The sequence below is a fragment of the Aptenodytes patagonicus genome, chromosome 12 (genome assembly GCF_965638725.1).
Source record: "Aptenodytes patagonicus chromosome 12, bAptPat1.pri.cur, whole genome shotgun sequence".
NCBI lineage: Eukaryota > Metazoa > Chordata > Aves > Sphenisciformes > Spheniscidae > Aptenodytes > Aptenodytes patagonicus.
Window position 1 is genome coordinate 18,799,562 of NC_134960.1, and position 23,437 is coordinate 18,822,998.

The 23,437-nt window shown below is 37.7% G+C and overlaps 1 protein-coding gene across 1 annotated transcript in view; it reads left to right on the forward strand.

Moving 5' to 3' along the window:
• Positions 1-23,437, forward strand: part of DOCK2 (dedicator of cytokinesis 2) — a 213,534-nt gene that overhangs the window by 50,823 nt on the left and 139,274 nt on the right. Inside the window, exons 24-26 of the mRNA XM_076349698.1 lie at positions 3,193-3,263; positions 3,917-4,023; positions 20,660-20,808. Of these exons, the coding sequence (XP_076205813.1) occupies positions 3,193-3,263; positions 3,917-4,023; positions 20,660-20,808 (327 nt within the window). The remainder of the gene's footprint in view (positions 1-3,192; positions 3,264-3,916; positions 4,024-20,659; positions 20,809-23,437) is intronic.

The window sequence follows — 23,437 nt, forward strand, 5'->3', positions numbered from 1 at the left end:
ATGCAATATGGTTCTCATAGGTATCTATACATTGAGTTAGAATTCACTGCACAGGAGCCAAAAATTAGATGATATTTCTGGTCTTATGTCATTTCAGTGTTGCTTACCCTTTTTTTCTTCGGTTAGGAAAGGGATGAAAGTGGTACAAGAAATTACAATTGGTCTTTTTTAAAAGGATAGCAGGCATATAGTAGTATGATTTCTTACCCTGTATTCCATTTTATAAAAATCCAGACCAGTGTGGCTTTGCATCAGGTGGAGCACTCAGTTGACATAGTGTTCCCATGGAATATCAGCACTCTTTTCCGGTTCCTGTTTTATGATTCAGTTACAGCTCTGGGTAGAGCTTCTGCTGTTGGGAGAATTGGTTCTGTGAGGTTTTTGTGGACTCCAGGCGGTTCTCTAGATTTTTGTTGTTGTTGTTGTGTAGGTTTATGAAGGATGAAGACTTGGGTCTTATGATTCAAGAAGGCTTTTGGAACTTTACTTGCAAACTTCCTCTTGAGTTTCTTCTACAGGAGAGAAGCATTTAGCTTAGTGGTTAAAACAGGAGTAGTATTGAGCCTTATTCAAATGACAGGAGAATCTCTTGTGACATGTAGCCATATGTGTTTATTAGCAAGATGTAGTTTTTTTGCCCTATCATGCTAAAATCATTGACTTTTGCTGTTTCTTCATAGAAACTATCAAATCACTTTACAGCAATGGTACTGGTTCTGAAACCTGGTATGAGAGATGGAACCTGATTTTATAGTATTATTTTGAAAGCATATAACTGTGAAACCTGAAGTGTTTTCACTTAAAAACAATGCTAGGCCTGTGTCTAGGCAAGCATAAGTATTCAAGAACTTACATAGATGCGTGCGGTGTAGAACACTGTCTGATAATTTTTGGAATTAGTAGCTTACTCTAGGTTTAAATAGTTTGTTTTACCTTATTGTAACTTAAATCACCTTATGCTGAATTTAAGAGACGTAAGTAGTCAAGAATTGTGTCCCATTGGTTCCAGGTTTACAGTCTTTTTAGACTTCCTACGATGTGTAGCAGTAGTTCATAATTAAAAATCACATTTGCTTGTAGTTAATTCAGTTTATCCCTTATTGTAGTTTAAAATATGTACAGACTTCAGGGGCTAGTGGAAACATACTTCTGTTCAGGCTTTTTTAAATACATTTGGGTTTTGTGCTTTGCCAGTGTAAAACATAAAGTGTGATCTTTACTGTTTAGTTACAGTCCCTATAAACAAATGACATAAAGCAAGAGTTACTCCTGTTTTCAAGGTGGGCAGTAAACTCCACTACTCTGAGTGAAAAGAAATTGTGCAATTTCAGCATGCATTTACTGGATAACTTGTTTAATCAGTCCTGTAGCGTACACCATATTACCTTGAAGAAAAGACAGTAAGCGTCTGTGTAATGCATAGTTTTGGGATTTGTGCTAATTGTTTTACTAACCCAGGCTGTATCATGGGTACAACAGGCCTATTATGAAAAACAGAGCTATATCAGCAGTAGAAGACTTTGCATTACTGCAACTTAGTTTTCAGCAAAATGTTAGTAGAAATTTACACCCTAAAATTGCACAATGAAGTAAAGCTGCTATTACTTTTGTAGTTCTCATAATCTGGACCAAGAAGAGGTTAGTCAAACTAAAACGTCATAAATTGATTCTTTTTACTGTGGTTGGATTTATAGCAGTATGCAAATGTAATTGATATAATTACATCTATTTTCTTCAGTTGTAAGTTCACAATGGCAGCAGAGATTAACTATAGCTTTTGGCTAAGAATTTTTGCACAATAAGCAAAAATTGATGCTGTGGTCGGATTTTTAGATAGGCAAAAAAGTTTTTGGCAAGAAAACATTCTGGTTTTCATCTGAAATAAGAACAGAGAAAACAGCTGTTTTGTTTTAGATAAATAACTATACCTAGATGTTGTTTCTTTTGGCAATCAGTGATTGCACAGCATCTTTATGCAGATTTGAACTTCCATAAAAAGGATCTACTGTAGGTGATCTATTGAAATAGGAAGATGGGAGGGAAGGAAGAGACTGATGTCCTGCTCCAGACCTATATCAATATGGCTGTGTTCTCCTTTTTGACAAATTATGTAGCACTCTACAAAAAAAACTTTTAAAACCACAGAGTCTATTTTTGCTTGGAATTTATTACAGCTCTTAGCCAAGAAGTATGGCATATCCTTTTGGATACGTAAAGTATTTGAGAAATACAAGCTTGTTAGCGGGAAGATAAGTCACAGGTTATTTTGTGAATGTAAAAATCATTGTAGGCAGCTCTTAATATCTAAAGCATAAGTAGAGAAATGAGTGGACAGTGGCCCAGCGAGTGTTAAATATGTTTAACAATTTTGCTTTTTATTGCAAGATTTTTCACTATGTGTGCTTTCAAAAGGTATTATAGAGGCTAAATACTTTGAATCCACAAAGGAACTTTATGATGCAGAGTACTGCAAGTTAGTCTTTAAGGATGTTAGCCTTAAATGTTAGTGATGATTTTGAGCCTGAAAATTACCTGCTTAAGTATTCTTGTACGTGTAAGAATAGTAACATGTCTTTTTCTTACTGTTGTCATCTTTTAAGGTTTGATTATTCCACTACACTGTCAAAATATACCTCAGAAATCGATAGGATAAGATAAACCATCATATAGCTTAGCTGCAGATGGTTGGTTAGGGAGATGACACTCCATTTCATCTGTTCCAGAAAGTGTGGCTTTGGGATGGATAGATGACTGTTATCCTTGCTTCTGCCTCCTGCATGGCACATTTCTGGGATGGAATCGATACAAAGTACAATCAAAGAGCTCTTGCTTTGATCAGTGCTTGGTTTACATATTTGCATCGTAACGACAGTCTTAGTGGTCTACAAAGAGAATATGATCTACAAAGACGGTCTTAGCCCTTCCAGTGGTCTACAAAGAGAATATGATTCACTTGGTACTATTGTATTTAAGTTCCTCTGCATATCCTCAGCGTAAGAGCCCTTGTGTGACTAGTACTCTGTGGTGAAATTAATATTCAAATGTGATGTAAAATTTCAGTCTGAGGAAAGAAGTCCAAACTTACCATTGCTTGTATTGTGTGCATCTGTTTCAGTGGTGTGCTCTGTATTGTTTGTATGCTGTATATGCAAATAAACATACAAAATTAACACAATCTATATATCAATTCAGGTTGCTGCCTTGAAGTACATACCGTCAGTTCTTCATGATGTTGAAATGGTCTTTGATGCCAAGTTACTGAGGTGAGCTGCTCTTGAACATTCAGTAGATGTATCACATGGTGTATACAATATATTGCTGCTGTCAACAATGAATTCTTTAAGTCAACAAAGCTATGCCAGTTTGTACTGAACAAGACAGTGGTGGAACTCTGGGCATACGTTTTTAACAGGGAGTTCTCGTCCGACTTACATGACGACAGAATTCATTATGGCAGCCCAATACTTAAGCAGTAACTTGGTGAATAAAATGAGCAAGTGGAACAATCATTTTTTTCCCTCTTCCTCTCTCCCCGACCCTCCCTTGGGTAAGCCCTATTCCAGAAAACCAAATCTGATTTTAGCAGGTTGAAATAAGTATCTTTATTTGTCAGACAAAGATAAATTGCCTCCACCACACACAAAAATATCTTTATTCTATTGAAAACAGTGGAAAGTAATAAACATTTGTAAACATGGCCAAAATCTAGTTCATCCTCATCTTGTTTCTCTCAAAAGTTTTCTTTCTAACCTGCTACTGATTTCTTGTCAAAGTTTGTGATATGGTAGATAAATCTAAGTCTTCAAACGAAAGAAATGTTTAGAAATATATGATCTTTTGCTCTTTCTGTCTGTCTTTATTAACACACAGTGAGTTCATCTGTGTGGTACTTAAAACACTTTCCCTTTACACGCAGCCAACTACTATATGAATTTTACACTTGCATTCCACCAGTGAAACTACAGAAGCAGAAAGTGCAGTCCATGAAGGAAATAGTACGCAGCAACCTTTTTAAAAAACAAGGTAAATATAAAATGCCTTTAAGGCTTAAAATAAATAGGTGTGAAAATGTTGACTGACTTACGTTTTGTGCAATTGAATGTTTGACATTGAGTAAAACTAATACTGAGAGAGTGTGAATGCCAGAAGTCTGACCTCTGGAGAGGATTCACCTCTTTCTACAAGAAGGCTGTTGTGCAAAGTGTGATTGCTAGCCCAGAACAAGGAACAGGTGGGTCTCAGAGGAACAGTTTTGTGTGTTTTTCCTATGATATAATGGTTAGGTGGATGGAGCTGTATATGTCCTTTCAACTCATTTGTAAGCTGTATAGTGAAATAGGAACATGAAGTGAAACCTTGTGAACACAGCTTATGTTATATAAGGCCTCTGCCTGGGCAGAGGGAAGTCTGATTGTGCTGTAGTAGAGCTCAGCTGCAATGCAGCATCTCCGTTTATGGGAATTATGATGTTTCTTAACCTTTATCAGAACTTAGTGTCTTATTCCTGTTCTGAGAGCGGAGGGATAAGTGGTACTGAAATGTCTTTATCGGCCTTGTGCTTAGTTTTCCTTCATATTATCACAGAAAGGGAATTTTTGCTGAAGGAGTCCTAGCAGAGAAGCCCAGTTTTACACAGTTGACTTCATCTTCACTGTTAAGTGTTCTGTCTCCTCTGTTGTGGACCGGATGGCTTTCTTCTCTCAGCATCTTACTGCTGTGTAGAAGATCTCCAGAACTTTGAAAGGCACATGAGCTACTCAGGTGGATGTCCATTTTGTCAGAATTTCAGTTTCTGACGATTTATAGATAATTATTTTAGGAAGTTGACAGTACAACAGTGGGTGGTAAATAGTACTGAGCATGAGTAGAGTGAGAAAGGATTGCTGTGCTCATCTCATTCTTCTGTGTTGCCAGAAGAGTGATACAGTTCTAACTAGCTAGGACAGATAAAAATTCAACTTTATTTTAAGACCTGTGTTGCATTCTATTGAGACTGAAATTTATATTGTAAGCTATAACAATAATTAGCTGTGTCTGTTGCGTTTTGAGACCATTATAGATTTCCTGGACAAAATCAAGAAAATAACATAGCTGGTTTTATTGTTCAGATTAAATTAGATAGTATTTTAACCTATATTTATGTTAAAAATTTCACGGTCATCAGTTGTGATTTTCTTTAACTATGTGTAAGACTCAAGGTTGCTTGAATCACTGAAACTTAAGTAGCTATAGCTTGGGTATCTGCAGACACTGATCCAAGCTATTAAGAGCAGATCCAGCTAGTTAATTTTCAAACAGATCTAATTCTGTATTCACAATTTTTTCCGGTAGTTTACTGTATTTCTATTTTACAAGTACAGTCTGATATATCATTGCATTACTAGTTGCTTTTGCTGCTGCTGCTTCTAAGATCAGAAGTGCCGGTCTTAGTTTTATCTCTGCTTCTTGTGGTGAGTAGCATTTAGACCAGAAGGAGAAATACCCTCTCACAAAACTGAAAGACTCTTGGGTTAAAATAACGCACGCTCTTGACCTCTTGATCTTACTAGAATTCAGTCAGTTACCTTGACTGTGTTTAATACTGAGAAATTAAGTGTAAGCTATAATCTTTTTTTTTTTTTGGTGTATGTATGCATTAGTAACAATCTTCTGTGCAACCTGTAGGTATATGATACCAGCCTAAACTCTCAGGTTATGAAAGTTTTGGTTCATCCCAGGTTAACCCACTGTTTTACTATCTGCAAGAACAGTTAGAGACTTAAAGCAGCTTGGTAATTCTGGTTCTAATAGTACTGAGGATATTACTTGTTTTAATCTGCGTTTTGCTAACTTTTATGCTTTTAGTGTGATAACGTTAGTTTCCAGTCAAATACTATTTTTCTGGGAGAGAAAACTCAACTTTTTATCATTCTGTCTCAGAATTCTACAAGACAGAGAATAAGAGCAAACACTGCTGTGGAATAACAATGGTTTGATAATTTTTCTTTAAAGTAACTTGTCTCATTGAAATAGATTCGTTATTGGTTCATATATCAGGAGTGTTGGTCAGGACAATGGATCCCATGCTTGTATGATAAGGAATAAAGCCCTAATAAAGATCCAGAAGGAAAATAGTTGAGCATACAATAACCTGTGTGCTTCACAGTTCTATTGGCTTGCATCTTACTCCTTTTAGTGTACATCTCACCACTTCTTTCTTCCATATCTATGTATGCTCCAGAAGAGAAAAGAGTGGGTTTTTGGATTCCAAAGGAGCTACCATTATAGTCTGCTTAGTGTGGTGTGCTCGTTTCATGTGTTTAACAGGCCTTTGCTTTAGCTACAGCCTGTTAATGCAAAATGTTCTGTAAAGCTTTTACTGCTTGCAGATAAATAATAATAATAGATTGCTGCTTGCTTGTAAATGCAGCTTGTCTGATGTCTTGAAATATATAGCTGGTATATCATGGAAAATGTCTACCTCAGAATATGTCATGAATTATGAAAAGGGTATATGTTTTCTGTTTCTATATTTTTAAGGTAATAATGAGTAAGAAATCTTGCTAAGAGGATTTCTAATTCTGGGGAGCTTTTATAAAAACAGTAAATGGTGCTTTTTCTATATTGCTGACCAGATAATCAATACATTTTAATTTTTCCCAGGCAGGTAGCTAGTGGATTAATTTAGTCTTAAATTTATAAATTAAAAAAATGTCCAAAACCTCTCTGTGCTATTTTTTACTAACACCAAACACTTGACAGCAAAACCAAGCAGCTGAGACCATAAATGCAGCATATAATACTTAAACCATTTGCCAGCCTAGCTGCTTTGCACTGGATCCTGTATATCTGAATAGGTCATTGTGATCCAGACTTGCACTAGTAATTGACAGTTAAAGTGTATGCATTTGGTAATATGTAGAAATTAACAGCTTGTTTATACGCTTATGGTGATTACATATGCAAGATCTACCTTAAAATGTTTTTACTGTAATACTTGGGATATAATTATGTAATAATACTTAGATGCTGTTGTTTTTAGAGGAGCCTGGGGAAATAGATTTATCTTTTTTAATTATTAGTTTAAAACAAGAGATGGTCCTCTGAAGAAGCAGTTGCCCAAAATAGAGAAATCAAGTTGATGTCATTTTAAAATATAGCTAAAACATGCCCAGTTTGTTTTAGCTTTATCATGACATATTGTTTTAGCAATATCATGACATAGGTCATGATATCGCTAACCAGAGAATATTCTTGCTAACTAGAAAATATTCATTTAAAGATTTTGTACTTCGGTATTTTGATGAAGTGACAGAATAAAACTGCTTCTTTCTGTTATTGTAGAGTTTAAAATTTATACGTACCTGAACCTGACAATTTCCCTTCTTCCCCCCCCACCCCCTTTCCTTGGGGGAGCAGGGAGGGGGGCAGGCATACCTTTTCACCATCCTCAGTGCAACCCAGTCAGGGTCAAATAGACTCTTGGAAGTGTATTTTACTTTTCATGAGACCATTCCATGACAAAGTTGTCATTTCTCTAACGCTTAGTATGGCCAGGTAACAATTTTACTGTTGCCTCAGTGGTGTTACCCGAGTATCTGTTAGGGCATTTAGTCATGGAGTTTCTCTTTTGGGTGATGATCTTTATAACTTTCCTTTCACCCAACCTACCCCTACATTACTAATGGTAGAAAATCAACCTTGGGATAACTGCAGGGTGTTTTATATCTAACTGATATTTTATGATTATTTGCATTTATGTTTTGTCTTCCTATACAAGTCCTTTTTCTTGTACATTGCCATGGTTTAAAATAGAAAATTCCAATGGCTTTTTTGCTCTACATTAAATACAATTGATTCTAAAATTAATTGGGTAGAGAACCAACTGTGTTTGTAGGGTGTAGACAATGCCTGATTCATTACTGCAAGCAATGAGGTGGAAGGTAATTTACAAGAATGAAAGCATATGTAGTGTATCACAAAATAGGATGCAGCATGATAATTAAGGTAAGATTGCCAACAGTATCGTTAACTAAAGTTCACATTTATCTAGAACAGGTAGTATTTTTTCTGCCATGAATATGGAATATATTTAACTATATTGCTAATTACAATGAAGTCTGTTAATTTGCATGTGTTTCAAATTATTCATTTTTCCTCCAGGCTTTAGTATTTAGTCTCTTTCCATGTAGTTCCTTACAGTTCCAGCTGAATTCATTTAGAATCATAGAATCATTGAGGTTGGAAAAGACCTCTAAGATCATCGAGTCCAACCGTCAACCCAACACCACCAGGCCCACTAAACCATGTCCCTAAGCGCCTCATCTACACGTCTTTTAAAAACCTCCAGGGATGGGGACTCCACCACTTCCCTGGGCAGCCTGTTCCAATGTTTCACCACTCTTTCAGTAAAGAAATTTTTCCTTACATCCAATCTAAACCTCCCCTGCCGCAACTTGAGGCCATTAAATGGAAACTTCCATTCCTAATGGTATTGTCTTTATAATTTAATTGGATTTCATATATTGGTATTTCTTTTCCTTTTCCCATTGGTTCACAGCATTTTCTAAGGAAGTAGACTTGTGAAAATATGAAAATGTGTTTTTAAAAACCAAAATAAAAAAAAGCCAGTGAAGTTTGTTATTAAATAATAAGTTACATGTGAACCTGAAGTTGGAAGCCTTGAGGTTAAGCTGAATTTATTGGTATGTATTCCCAGGCATTCAAAAGTTTTCACTGTAGACTGTCATGGAAATGGAGTGCTTTCATCAGATAGTATGCACGGTCCTGTTGACTGCTGCTGTAATTGATCTTCAGAAGCCCCACAGTGCTACAGCAGTTTTACAAGCCTTTAAATTATATTGACAGATTTTTTTTTCTGTTGTTGAGGCATCGATTTCTTGTTCCCGCTCTGTAACTATAATACAGCTTAGAGGGGTTATGGTAGTTCCGGTGTTTGAGTGGCTGAATGTAGGAAGGCTGATGCTTTCAACTGCTTGCGCGCTTTCACCATAACATTTAGGAACATTTGAACAGGATATGTGAGCACATGCACAGACATTTATCCAGTTTTACCTTCAGACAATAGTATGTCCTTCTTGATCAGAGGACAAGAAGTCTTCTTAAACTTCATTTTTGACACTTTCCTTTTAGATCACTCAATAATTCATTATTTAAAAATATCAGAGTGAAAGAAGTGGTTGTCTTGTCCTGTATAAGCACCCCAATGGGATTTCAAAGTCTCATTTATGATGTAAGAAACTGTCTCCTGTCATATATCTTTCCCTTTGTATAGATGGATGTAATGGATTATTCTCTCCCTCTTGTGAAATTCTCCATTGAACCTACCAAAGAAAAGTTTTATTAGAATTGCTTCATTTCTATGTAAAACTACTTTCGATGAGGAAACCTATTGCCAAAGTTCCCTGACCATCTCTTTTGAGAGATCACCAAATTAAGACATAGCTGTTTACAAATTACATGCAAATTTTTATCGTAGTTAGTGTTTCTGAGCTTATAGTGTTTGGAGCTAGACTTTTATTCTAAGCTGACCATGGAATATTCACTGACATTATACTGAAATTTTTAAATCAGTTAGCCTTGGGAGAATTGGTTTTTATTGGTGTGAAATGAATATAAAATGCTTGAACATATAATAAAATGTGTATGTATTCACACTGCTACTTTCGACTTTGTATTCTCTAGAGGTTCACTCCTGATTAGGAGTTTGTGCTGTAGGAGAATGCTGTGAGATCTACTCCAAAGAATATAAACTCTAAGTAGGTCACACAGACGGTCACTGGCAGGGGTGGGAATAGAGTTTCAGTCTCTTGGCTTGAAATCCCAGGTCCTCTGCTCACTGTGGCTGTAGACGTAGCTACTGCATGTTCAGCATATGCAAACCACTTGCTGATTTTGGAAGAACAGCAGCAAGAGACATATGTTAGCAGTAGGGGTTAATTTGCCAGATGCCAGAAGAAATGCTGACACTATAGTAATTTTTTTTTTCCTAACTGAAGAACTCTTTCTATTGTACTCTTGTTTAAACAAGATAGGTACTTGCACAGACCCATAATTAGTCTGGTTTCCTAACATTCATGTGTACATTACTGAGTTTTACCTGTGAAATATTCTGACTCTTTCATTTCACTGCTTGAAAAGTATTGGTAGTTCATGTGTTGGTGATCTAGAAGAGCAAAGATTTAAGTCAGAACTGAGATTTATTCCTTAATAAGTAATGCATATATACATGTGTCCTAAACTTTTGAGGTGCAGCTGAGGAAAACTGTCAATAGGTCAGTTCTGTGCTATGAATATTGTGTGTGTGTTGTTAATTCCATGCAGGTTAAACTATGGCATCTTTTCAATTAATTATGATCTTAAACAGTGTAATATTAAATTCAAGCAGAACCAGTAAAATAAAATAGGTGAACTGTAACATAGCATGAAGTGAATGCAAATGGCTTTGGTAATGTTACGTTTTTGTTCAGTAGAGCCTCAGCAATCTGAGATTGTCCTGCTAGACTCTTTAATGAACTTTTCTGTCCGGAAAAACCAGGAAGATAATGACTTGTACTTTGGAATTCTTCTTTCTAAAGGTTTGAATTTGTTATGTGGGTAGCGTTCCGTCAGGAAATGGAAGTTTCATGAGGAATATAACTTTTTTTTTTTCTTTTAAAGATCCAGCTGTAAGTCCATGTTGTGATTTCAGATATGTGCTATTCAGGGTCAACTGAGAAAAATTTTAGAGTTAAAATGGGGGCATATAATCAGCATCAAGTCTGTGTTCTCTCTTCTATGTAGCCCAATTAAAGATTTAGAAAAAAGTGTATTGTTTTTACCTTCAGGACTGTTAAGAAATAACAGTTAATTTCTTTCTACTTAAAAAGAAGGAACACTAATTTCCAATTAAGTATCTTTCAGTTTAATTATTATTACTGGAATTGAGTTATAGATACTGATTTTAACTATTCTTGTAATCTTAGGTTGTATTCCTACCGATACAAGTTCTTAAGACAAAGTTTTATTTTTCATTTTCTGTGATTGTTTTTCTGCACTGTTTTCAACACAACTACTCAACATTTTAAAATGTTTGAACATGGGGGATTTGTTAATGCAAAACTCTCCCATTTTTAGCTACTGGGAAAATTAGTTACATTTTTAAAAAAATCTTGATCTATGGAGGGAAATCTAAATCAAGTTAGGTGAACTAGTTTTAACAGTGAACTTCTAAACGTGTGTGTAAAAACTATGTTTACAACTACTTCAAGTAGGAAAGAGAACAAAGACATTATTACAGAAGTTGATATGAAGCTGTTACTTTAGCAAAATTTTGTGTGTCAATTAAATGAAATGTGGAAACGTGCAAGTTGGAATTCATGGCTGGCTGCCTTTGAATGCATGGCATTACTCAGCTCCCATGAGGAGTGGAGAAACTTGAAAATACGCCTTGAAGTTGGAAGTGGATGTGTTCTGCAGTGTTATGCTTGGTCGCAGCGGTGTGCTGTGACCGTTAATGCTGTACCTATTCTGTATCTAACCTTACTTACTGACACTTGCTTTGAATGGTCAGCAACAGTGTTGTGTGCTGGCTTCACAAGATTAACCATTGTGCTTCTCCTTCCTATGTACTAGATTCCAGGAGACAAAAAGAATTTATAGTGCTGTCAGAGTCTGTAGGTGACCTGTGGCACCTCCCCTTTCTGTGGCTCTTATCTAAACCGTGAAATTTGAATTTAGAATTAGCAATTAATAAAATACATACAGTTTTAAATTCACGACCTTTGGGCTCCCAACAAAGAGTTAAATGGCAAATAATGAAAAGGGAAGACTTGATAGAAAGGTGCCTGCAGTTGTGAACAGATGTCCTTTGTGAAGAAGCGTGGCACTTTAATTGAGCACTGACTGCCATCAGAAGTCTTTCCTTGTTGAAGGAATGTTGTTCACTGATTTTATTTTTAAGGCTTTGCTCTAAATCTGCATGCAGATGACACCTATGTCCTTATTAAATTGGCATGCCAGTTTTTAAGTGGGCATGAAGCCATCCTAGCAGATGGATATGACTACAGGCATGCCAGGGAATCAAGAGTAGTGTTTCCTAAGGGAGACAAAAGTGGTGTTAAATCTTTATTACCATTTTGGCTGCACATATGAGGCAGTCAGGAATGAAGCCCGTCTGTGATTTTTGCTGAAGGAGACCCAAATGTCTTTTTTAATGATATCATTGCATTAATGACTTAGAGTTTGAATTTCACTTACCTGGTACAGAAGAAACCATTAGATATCTTCTGAAGGAGAATAAGGTGAATAGAGGGGTTTAAAAAAAAAAAAAAAAAACAACTAAAACCGACAACATGTAACTGTGCTTAATCTTTTACCGGAATGAATCTACCTGTCCTTATGCAGGAAGATGTTACCAGGGAACTTCTCTCTGAGAAGTGTGTTGGAATTTGGGGTTGATAAATATGTAGAACAATGTCTTTTGACAGACCTTGATGAAATAAATGCAAGATGCTCAAACTGTATGTTGATGCTTTATGTGTTCAAATACAGTTTGGGGCAATACATGTTTTATTCTGGCTTCTAGAAAAAAAGCCAGTGTTGTGGTTTAACCCCAGCTGGCAACTAAGCACCACATAGCTGCTTGCTCACTTCCCCCAGTGGGATGGGGGAGAGAATCGGAAGAGTAAAAGTGAGAAAACTCGTGGGTTGAGATAAAGACAGTTTAATAGGTAAAGCAAAAGCTGTGTGCAAGCAAAGCAAAACAAGGAATTCCTTCACTCCCTCCCATCGGCAGGCAGGTGTTCAGCCATCCCCAGGAAAGCAGGGCTCCATCATGTGTAACGGTGACTTGGGAAGACAAACGCCATCACTCCGGACATCCCCCACTTCATCTTTTTTTCCCCAGCTTTATATGCTGAGCATGACGCCATATGGTGTGGGATATCCCTTTGGTCAGTTGGGGTCAGCTGTCCTGGCCATGTCCCCTCCCAGCTTCTTGTGCACCCCCAGCCTGTCCACTGGTGGGGTGGGGTGAGAAGCAGAAAAGGCCTTGACTCTGTGTCAGCACTGCTCAGCAGTAATGAAAACATCCCTGTATTTTATCAACACTGTTTTCAGCACAAATCCAAAACACAGCCCCATACTAGCTACTGTGAAGAAAGCTAACTCTATCTCAGCCAAAACCAGCACAGCCAGTCAGAACAGTTGTTTTTTCATGGATTTGAAAATTAAGAAAGAGTGTATCTGTCTTTGTTGGCAATCTATCACATCATTTATCAAGCAAAAAAGCAGCTAGTATTTAAATAGACATCTGCCCCCCTACCATGACTCTTCTCCATCTGTCTTGAGCTTTCTTGGGGCAGTGGGGAGATGTATGTATGTGGATTGCTTAATCATAGAATCATTTAGGTTGGAAAAGACCCTTAAGATTTAATCCAACTGTAAACCTAACACTGCCAAGCTCATCAATAAACCATGTCCCTAAGCACCACATCTACATGCCTTTTAAATACCTCCAGGGATGGTGACTCAACCACTTCCCTGGGCAGCCTCTTCCAATGCTAGATAACCCTTGAGGCAGTTTTTTCTCATCCTATCGCTTGTTACTTGGGAGAAGAGACCGACCCCCACCTCGCTACAACCTCCTTTCAGGGAGTTGTAGAGAGCGATGAGGTCTCCCCTCAGCCTCCTTTTCTCCAGGCTAAACAACCCCAGTTCCCTCAGCCGCTCCTCAGAAGACTTGTTCTCCAGACCCTTCACCAGCCTCGTTGCCCTTCTCTGGACACGCTCCAGCACCTTGATGTCCTTCTTGTAGTGAGGGGCCCAAAACTGAACACAGTATTTGAGGTGCGGCCTCACCAGTGCTGAGTACAGAGGCACGATCACTTCCCTGCTCCTGCTGGCCACACTATTTCTGATACAGGCCAGGATGCCATTGGCCTTCTTGGCCGCCTGGGCACACTGCTGGCTCATGTTCAGCCAGCTGTCGACCAGCACCCCCAGGTCCTTTTCCGACAGGCAGCTTTCCAGGCACTCTTCCCCAAGCCTGTAGCGCTGCATGGGGTTGTTGTGACCCAAGTGCAGGACCTGGCACTGAGCCTTGCTGAACCTCATACAGTTGGCCTCAGCCCATCGATCCAGCCTGTCCAGGTCCCTCTGCAGAGCCTTCCTACCCTTGAGCAGATCAACACTCCCGCCCAACTTGGTGTCGTCTGCGAACTTACTGAAGGTGCACTCAGTAATGAGTCCAGATCATCAAATACTACAATAGAAAATTTTACTTTGACCGTTTCTTTTGTTGATGATTGTCTTCCATGATTTTCTTAATTTTTTTTCTCCTTTTTCCTAGCCAATGAGTTGTTGATGCTCAAATAAGCACTTTGCTCATTTTGCTTACTTAAAGTATCATTGCACAAGTTAATATTATAATCTGGAATTTACGTACCCATTCAATAAACTTTTCTTTGTCCCAAGATAATAGGGGGATTTTATATTTTGTATAGTGTTCTAGTGAAATAGTTTTAACAGGTTTTTTTAAAGATGAGAAGGCATGACTACAGTTTTATGTCAATACTAGTCCATCTGCAGGCTCAGGCTGAGACCAGGGCTTGTTTTTACGAATGCTAGTCTTTTTCAGTTACTTTGATTGTATGTGTTCATCTGCACGTCTTGGAATTGCATCCTCATATGGGATGGCTTTACTGGTAGGGATCTTATAAAATCAAATTCATTTTTCTTTTCTAACTGTTGTCTTTTATTTATGAATAATGTCCTAGAAGTATGTTATCTGAGTTGTTTACTACACACAAAATGAAGTAATTCTCCTGTATTGCCTTAACTAACAAGCTGAGTTTATCTAGCAGCTAGTCACAAAATATAGGCATATAGCCTTAATCTAAACCAAAATAATTAACACAAAAAATACAATTTGCTTATAAAAATATATTAAACAATTTTTCCATTATTTACAATTTTAGGTTTGGGTATTTTTGTTTTTTTTTTTAAAAAACATAGCTAAGGCTAGTTAAACGACCTTTGAATTTCCATGTAGCTTGACACTTCAACATTGTTCGCATCTGAACATGCACTGTAAATAATTGATCAGCTGCATATGCTAAGTCCTTTTAATAGATTCTGTATGTATCAAATATGGATCAAATTTTAATTTATAATTCAAAGTACAACTGGGAGTAATGAAGCTTGCAGAGTAATTAGCTCTTAAAACTGGAGGAAATCAATTGTACCTTCTGCCTCACCTGTCCTCTCAGTACAATAGGAAAATTTTGTCTATGCAAGAAGCCCTGCTTTCTTAATGTTTAAGAAATATGGAATAGCTTTATGCAGAAGAGGAATTATGTCAAAGACTTATTTCTTTTACCGAAATACATGTGTGTGTGGTTTTTAAATGAATTATAGACAACAGTGGGCATTTTGCATTCTGGTAGGAAAAGTTTTAAATGGCCTCTGAAACCCTGGTAAGGAGGAGTTTTAAATTCCATAAAGTTTATTTCCACTCCTCTTTAAGGTGTCCAGTGCAACTTGTAACTCATGATCTCCTGTATGCTTCCTGATTATTGGTCAAATGGATATCACTGGCATGTGAAGTCAGATGTAATTTAGTGACTAATATACACATAATACCTACCTTGAAGTCCTAACTTTTTTCTATATGAGTACTTAAAATGTACTTCAGCTAAAATACAGGATTCCCCTTGAGCAATGACTTTGTTCAGTCTAGTCTCTTACTTTACGTTTGAAATAAAGCTCGTTAAGTATACGTTTTTATTATGATTTATTATCCAGTTGCTTCCTGTAACTTTAAAAGCTACCTGAAGAGAATTTTTATATTTGCCAGCTGTCAGACATTTCAAGGGAGATCTTAATGGCTAAAAAATTGAGCTGGATGTTATTTTGGATCAGTGGGGGCAATAAGTATGTTTATCCTGGCAGATGTGAAACTCGTATGTGCATATAACATTCCATCCTCTTTGTGAATGCTGAAAAGTGGCGGAGATGTCATATAATTTGATATGACTTTGAACTTTGTTGTTATGAACTGGCCTGTTAGCATAGCAGTTGACTGTTTGTTGGGGGTTTTTTTTGAAGTGGAAATGTTTTAAAACACTATTTTCAAGAATGGTAGTTATGAGAAAACAATTGCGAGCTAAATTTCTTATGTGCTGTTGATTTGGAATCTGTATTCCTATGACGTGATTGCAGATTAGTTAATGGTTGGATGCGTTTGTCTAAATATGTCCATCTTCATGTTGTATTAATTGTAGCCATTACTGTGTCTATTGCAGAATGTTAGAGTAATAGTTATGCATCCTTATAAAAAGTAGAGTTTGTACACAGCAGGTTTAGAGCAGAGAACTTGTGACACAAAATGTTGCAATGTGAAGACATAGATATAACTGCAGACAAGTATGTACAGTGATACATGCTTGATGAGATGTATTTGCTTGATGAGCTTTATTGCCTATCATTTGGGTTAGTGTATTGGATCTATAATGCTATAGGAAAGATGGGGGGTTTAGCTTGTGATGAATCATTCCTTTAGCATATCTTGCATACAGGTCAGAGAATCTGAAAAGGAAGACAGGGATGAGGCAGAGTGGGTATCAGAAAAGATGAATTGAATTTTTTATGCCCCTCAGTGCTTGCTGCATGCGTATTTTCATACAGGTTAAATATGTGTGAAGCAATTTTCTTTACCTCTCTACAGATGCTGTGCAAGTGCTACGGACTGAATTGACAAGAAATAGGTTTCTCTCATCTGTCTTTAGAGTTACGATTTTGATGTCATCTCTGCTGCTATGGGAAACCTTGATGTTTTAGTCTATGGATGAAAAAAAGCCCCAAAAATATAATGATTTGCATATATAGGTATAAATGTAGAGATGTATCTTTATTCCTAACTTTCTGACAGTACCCATTCATTTTCCAAAGATGCAAGATTACAGGCTCCTGTAAATTTCTTGCTGTGTGCTGGCACTTACTGTTATCAGTAGTTGGCTACTATCTTCCGTTTCTGAGGATTAGCAACTGGTCATTTGCAGTGCATCAGGCTACTGCTACACTACCATTAATTAGCAATTTTTGCAATAAAGGATCATGGAATAGTTCAAGTTGGAAGGAATCTGAGAATGTCTCTAGTCCAACTTCCCACTCAAAATGGGGTCAGCTGTGAGGTCAGACCAGGTTGCTCTGGGCTTGCTCCAGCTGGGTCTTGAAAACCTCCAAGGACAGAGACTGGGCAACCTGTTCGTTCCACTACTTGACTGTCTTCATGAGGAAGAAGTTTTTCCTTATATCCAGTCTGAACTGCTTGTTTCAGTTGTGAGTCCTTTTTTTTTTTTTTTTTTTTTTTGTCTGATCCACTTTAAAATCTGTTAAATGCATGCTATCTTTCAGTAACAGACTGGAAATCCACTGCAGTCCCATTTTAATTTCTCTCTTGCAACTTCATAAGCAAGTTCCTTATATGTATCTCGCTGGGGTGACATTCAGCTTCTATCTCAGCAGCATATGGACTGTATGGAGAAGTTAAAAGTCTGGCAAATAACTCTTTCAGCCTAACTCTGCAGCAGGAATGAAACAGTCATTACTGTTTTAGAGAAGTGGGTGTTTATACTAGTAGGTTTAGCCGGTGTTCACAATAATACACTGATGGTCTTTTTCATAACCGTCATGAAATGGAACTTGCTTAGCAATAAATGTTATGTCCCAAGGGAAAAATATCTTAAATATTTTTGGAGTGGTCAGAACCTTGACGAATGAATCCTGAACTGATCATACTATGAACTGTTTCCCCCCCCGAATAACCATAGACTGTTGGAGGACAGTTTCCAGGGATTGCAGTGAAAACAGAATTAAAGTTTGGTTTCTAGCTTTTTCAAAAGCAGGTAGATAATAATCTAATTTACAACTTGTACTTGTTTGTTAACTGAATATATAAATCCTTTCTTTATAAAAAAAAAAGTACTATCACATTTCAGCAAGTTTTAAAGGTATTGCATATAACTTTTAGTATTCCTAATGATGTTTCTTTGGTTAGAAGAAGCTAATGGCACTGCATTTCTTGCATTTAATTAATTAACTAATTATTAGAAGTGGTTCATATGAGCAATTTAAGTGCTAATTATAAAATTACATCTCAGTTTCAGAAAACTATATGATGTTTGATGTCTACAGTTGGTGGCTACGAATCTATCAGTATTGATGACTTTTGGAGGGGAGGTTTTTCTCTGTCTCCATGGACACAAATCCACACTGAAGTGCCTTAGGAGTGTTAGTATGCCCCACTAGTATGCTGTTGTGGTTTAACCTGGCAGGCAACTAAACACCACACAGCCATTTGCTCACTACCCCCACCCAGTGGGATGGGGGAGAGAATCGGGGGGCGGGGGGGAAGGGGGAGGGAGAAAGATTCGTAGCTTGAGATAAAGACAGTTTAATAGGACAGATAAGGAAGGGAAAATAATAATAATAATAGAATATACAAAATAAGTGATGCACAATGCAGCTGCTCACCAGCCGTCAACCGATGCCCAACCAGTTCCCGAGCAGCGGTCACCACTCCCTGGCCAACTCCCCCCAGTTTCTATACTGAGCATGACGTCACATGGTATGGAATAGCCCTTTGGCAGTTTGGGTCAGCTGTCCTGGCTGTGCCCCCTCCCAGCTTCTCGCTGGCAGGGCGTGAGGAGCTGAGAACTCTTTGACTAGTGTAAGCACTGCTCAGCAACAACTAAAACATCGGTGTGTTATCAACATTATTCTCATCCTAAATCCAAAACACAGCACTGTACCAGCTACTAGGGAGAAAATTAACTCTATCCCAGCCGAAACCAGGACATAAGCTCTACTAAGTGCTTTGTAAGTGCAGCTATTTGGATTCTGAATCAGAGGGGTAGTCTATGGCCTGCATTAAGTGCAGGAAGCTTGTCTATATGCAGAGTTGGTCACATAAATGAACTGTAAGCTGTGTAAAATTCCTTTTTATGCTGCTCTTTGAACAGGTCTTGTGTTGATACGTGTTCTTTAACTGCTGTTTTACTAGTGAGTTTGTAATTTAGTCACTGAGTAAGATTTCTCTTGTAGCTTGGAACAAGGGTTATAGAAAATCAGCTAAATTGCTTTTTATTCATGTTGTGGCGTTACCAAGAGTAGAGGTACTTTCTGAAGCAAGAAATTATGCTGCTTTTTAAATGTGGTTCAAAGCTCCTGGCTTTATATGGCTTGGAGCTGTTACTTGAAATGAGAATAATCTGCATGGATAACCTCTGTTGCTTCCTCTGCAAAATTCAGAAATTTATAATCTGCTTCCCATTCTTTTCTTCTCTTTCTTACCCTCCTGTCTTCCTGTGCTAGCATCCTTATTTTGGGGGGATTCTGAGCCCCTGGCCTCTTTTAAATCACATTAGATACAGCTGCACCACGTCTCACACTCCACTTGTTTATCAGTGAGTATGCTGTATGTCTGGGTAAAGGTGTTCTAAATCATTCTTAAAAGAAAAAATAAAAAGCCACATATTCATTTTTGTTTGCAGTAATTAAGAAGTTTTCTAGTTTTGTTCTATTATTTTTTCAGAAACTGTGATATGTGGTATTGATAGAAAATAGTATCCAATTGGTGATATAAATATTTTTTCCAAAGAGTTAAGAGAGACAAGAATTTTAAGCAATAAGAAATCAGTTGAGTGGAAATGAGTAAGAACTTCAGCTCATTGTCTGTGACTAGAATGCTTCTGTAGTTCTATACAAGTTTTATTCTGAGGTGGAACCTCTGAAGCTATGTTTAGCTTTGTTTTCTTCCCAGGTTATTTTCATAAATATAACAAATCTTTGAAGCATCTGCTCAGCGTTATTCACGCTGTTGTGCTGTACTCTGTTTAATTACCTAGCACTGTACAAGTAAGTTGCTACTTAAATCACTCAGTCGCGTGTATCAATTAAATTAGAAAAAAAATCTTCTGTATCTTTTATTCCTAGGTAGACAGTACCTTCATTGAAGTTATTTCAAATTTGTGCATCTTGTCCTCCCAACATTTCCCATAAGCACCTCTGTCTTAAAAAGCCAATGTACACGTGATACTGAAAAGTAACTTACTGTTTGTGTCAGCTTCCTTAGATTTAAATAAGGATAAATGTATGCATAGCGCTTGCTCTCATAGGCTTGATAGGCCCTTCCTTAGTCTTTTCCATATCTGCATTCTTTGATTTGTTCTTAGAAGGTATGTTTCAAAATGATACACGTAGAACAATTCTGTTGCTGTTTGTGTCTTATTTTCAAAAAGAATAATTCAATAAGTATAGTATTTTTCTCACATTAAAATCCTGTCACTACTTAAACATAGCTTATTTCCAGGTGCTTTGTATGTGAAGTGAATAATTTGTCCTTAAGTGTTTGGGACAAGCTAAACAGCCTTCAGAATTCAACTGCAACAAATTATTTTTATCAGGAAGTTGTGTTTTTCATACATGAGAAATACTGTTGACTTATAAAATATCACACAAGTTTTAGAGTATCCCTGAGGCATGATTGGAAAATCAACAGTTCCACACTGGAAGGGACTGTAGCTGTTAAAGCATATTGTGTTTCACTGTTTGGAGGAGGATTTATTTGCAAGTAGTATTTGATTTATATTTGTTCTTAAGATAATTTGCTTTCTTTCAGAATGCAGGGACATTCTGCTTCCTGTGATTACAAAAGAGCTGAAAGAATTACTGGAACAGAAGGATGACCAGCAGCTCCAGGTCCAAGAGAAGAAGTACTGTGTTGAATTACTCAATAGCATCCTGGAGGTTCTGAGCTGTCAAGACCCTGTAAGTATTGATGATGATGTAGATGGCCCAAGTCTGTAGTAAGCCTGAGCTGATTAGGTAGTAAATTATTGATGCTGATGAATCTCATTTAAATTTTTAATACAAGTCAGTGGCAAATTGAACTTTTCTCCTATTTTTCATAAACTTAAGTTAAAGGGCAGTTGAGGTATTAAAGGTGAGGTACTGACATCTATGCTATCTGTTTTTTATTTCTCAGTTTTATATTCTTTACATAGCTGCTGTCAATCACCATAGTATTATTGAAAGCAGTGAGGCTGCTTTGTTTTTTCCTAGCAGAGGTTTAGGCACTTTTAGTTTTGACTGGTAAAGTTCAATGGAATAAATACCGAAATGAATTAGTATATTATGACACCAAGCTGAGTATCGATGATATCGATGACACCAAGCTGAGTGGTGCGGTCGACACGCCAGAGGGACGGGATGCCATCCAGAGGGACCTGGACAAGCTCAACACGTGGGCCTGTGTGAACATCATGAGGTTCAACAAGGCGAAGTGCAAGGTCCTGCACCTGGGTCGGGGCAACCCCTCGTATCAGTACAGGCTGGGGGATGAAGGGATTGAGAGCAGCCCTGCTCAGAAGGACTTGGGGGTACTGGTGGATGAAAAGCTGGACATGAGCCAGCAACGTGCGCTCGCAGCCCAGAAGGCCAACCGTATCCTGGGCTGCATCCAAAGCAGCGTGGCCAGCAGGTCGAGGGAGGGGATTCTGCCTCTCTACTCTGCTCTGGTGAGACCCCACGTGGAGTACTGCGTCCAGCTCTGGAGCCCTCAGCACAGGAAAGACACGGACCTGTTGGAGCGGGTCCAGAAGAGGGCCATGAAAATGATCAGGGGGCTGGAACACCTCTCCTATGAAGAAAGGCTGAGAGAGTTGGGGTTGTTCGGCCCAGAGAATGGAAGGCTTCAGGGAGACCTTCTTGCAGCCTATCAGTACTTAAAGGGGGCTTATAAAAAAGATGGCGGCAGACTTTTTAGCAGGGCCTGTTGCGACAGGACAAGGGGGAATGGCTTTAAACTAAAGGGGGGTAGATTTAGACTAGATGTTAGGAAGAAATTTTTTACGCTGAGGGTGGTGAAGCACTGGCCCAGGTTGCCCAGAGGGGTGGTGGATGCCCCATCCCTGGAAACATTCCAGGTCAGGTTGGACGGGGCTCTGAGCAACCTGATCTAGTTGAAGATGCCCCTGCTTGTTGCAGGGGGGCTGGACTAGATGGCCTTTAAAGGTCCCTTCCAAGCCAAACTATGCGATGATTCTATGATTATTCTAAGTATTCGGAATGTTTTTCAAATTTAATCTTGTTTCTTTCATAAAAAACCTTTGTAGTTTCCAAAAGAAATGTTTTTCAGTGTACAAATGTTGTAGCTTATGGTTTGTGCTTTCAGCAATGTCTGTGTAAAACAGATTACTCTTTACTATACTTCATTCTGAGTCTGTAGTTTCTTTCTCAGGCTCCTGTAGTTTTGGAGCACTGTAGAAATTGTGATCTGAGTGGTTGCTGTTCTCATTTGAGAGACTATTGAATTGACTTTTTAGTCCCTCACTTTTTAATGAGCAGTAGGTTATTCGATGGAGTTTCACAATAACGAGGATTTTATTCTGAGGAAACATCATAATTAATTACATTAGGAAAGTTGTAATTTCTCCTATGAATACGTGCTGATTTCTCCCTGAGCTATAGTTTTCTGATACGTGTTCAGACTTTGCAGGCTTTAGATAGAGGCAAGCTGTCATTTTAGTCGTTTTTCACTATGGATCCTTGGATCATTTTCCAGTAATGAAATCATTATAGCGTGTTGCTTGGTTTCATAAAAATCTTTGAGTTTGAAACTGAAGAGGCTTGTCTGTTTGCACAGGGCAATCTTTTCATGTGTATTATGAGCTGTTTTCTTCATTGTTTTAGATGTAAGCACTTCAGGAGGGGTTGATACAAGGTGATACTTAAGAGGTATAGGAGCATTTGAATTTCAAATGGAGTTCGTAAGAGAAATGGTAAAAGCATGATAGGGCAAAGAGTGAAGTTATAAGTTTATAGGGCTATAATGTAAAGTAAACCAGTTTCATTACCGTATACTTTAAAGGGTGAAACACAGTCATAAGGCAAGATAGAATAATACTTTCTGCATGTGTACCACATAAATTCAGTTTATTTTCAAATTTAACAGTGGCTGTCCATAGTAACTGACATGTCAAAGACTTGATTAGTGCCTATTGAAAATACGGGTTTATAGTTCATGTTTCCATGAGTGAGAACATTGCTGTGTGCAGAACAGCATGAAGAAGTCAAATTCTTGTTGCTTGGTATGCATATATGTAGCCCCATGCAGTCTGAAGACTATTCTGTAGATTCTAACTCGCCCAGTTTCTAAGAGTCAGAACTGATATATCCAGAATGATGTAGAAACACGATGGGCTGTTTACCAGAGAAGAAACATTTGAAAATTACGTTGGGTTTTTTTTTAATAGGCATCCCATTTTATTAATTTCTGAAATCACTGTTTGTAAAGAAAAACACCCCTTTCAGCCTGTGTTGTATTCATATTTTAAGTGTGACTGTGAGCACAAAACCAGTTACTAAGTAGAATTCTTACTAATAAATATTTTTGTTC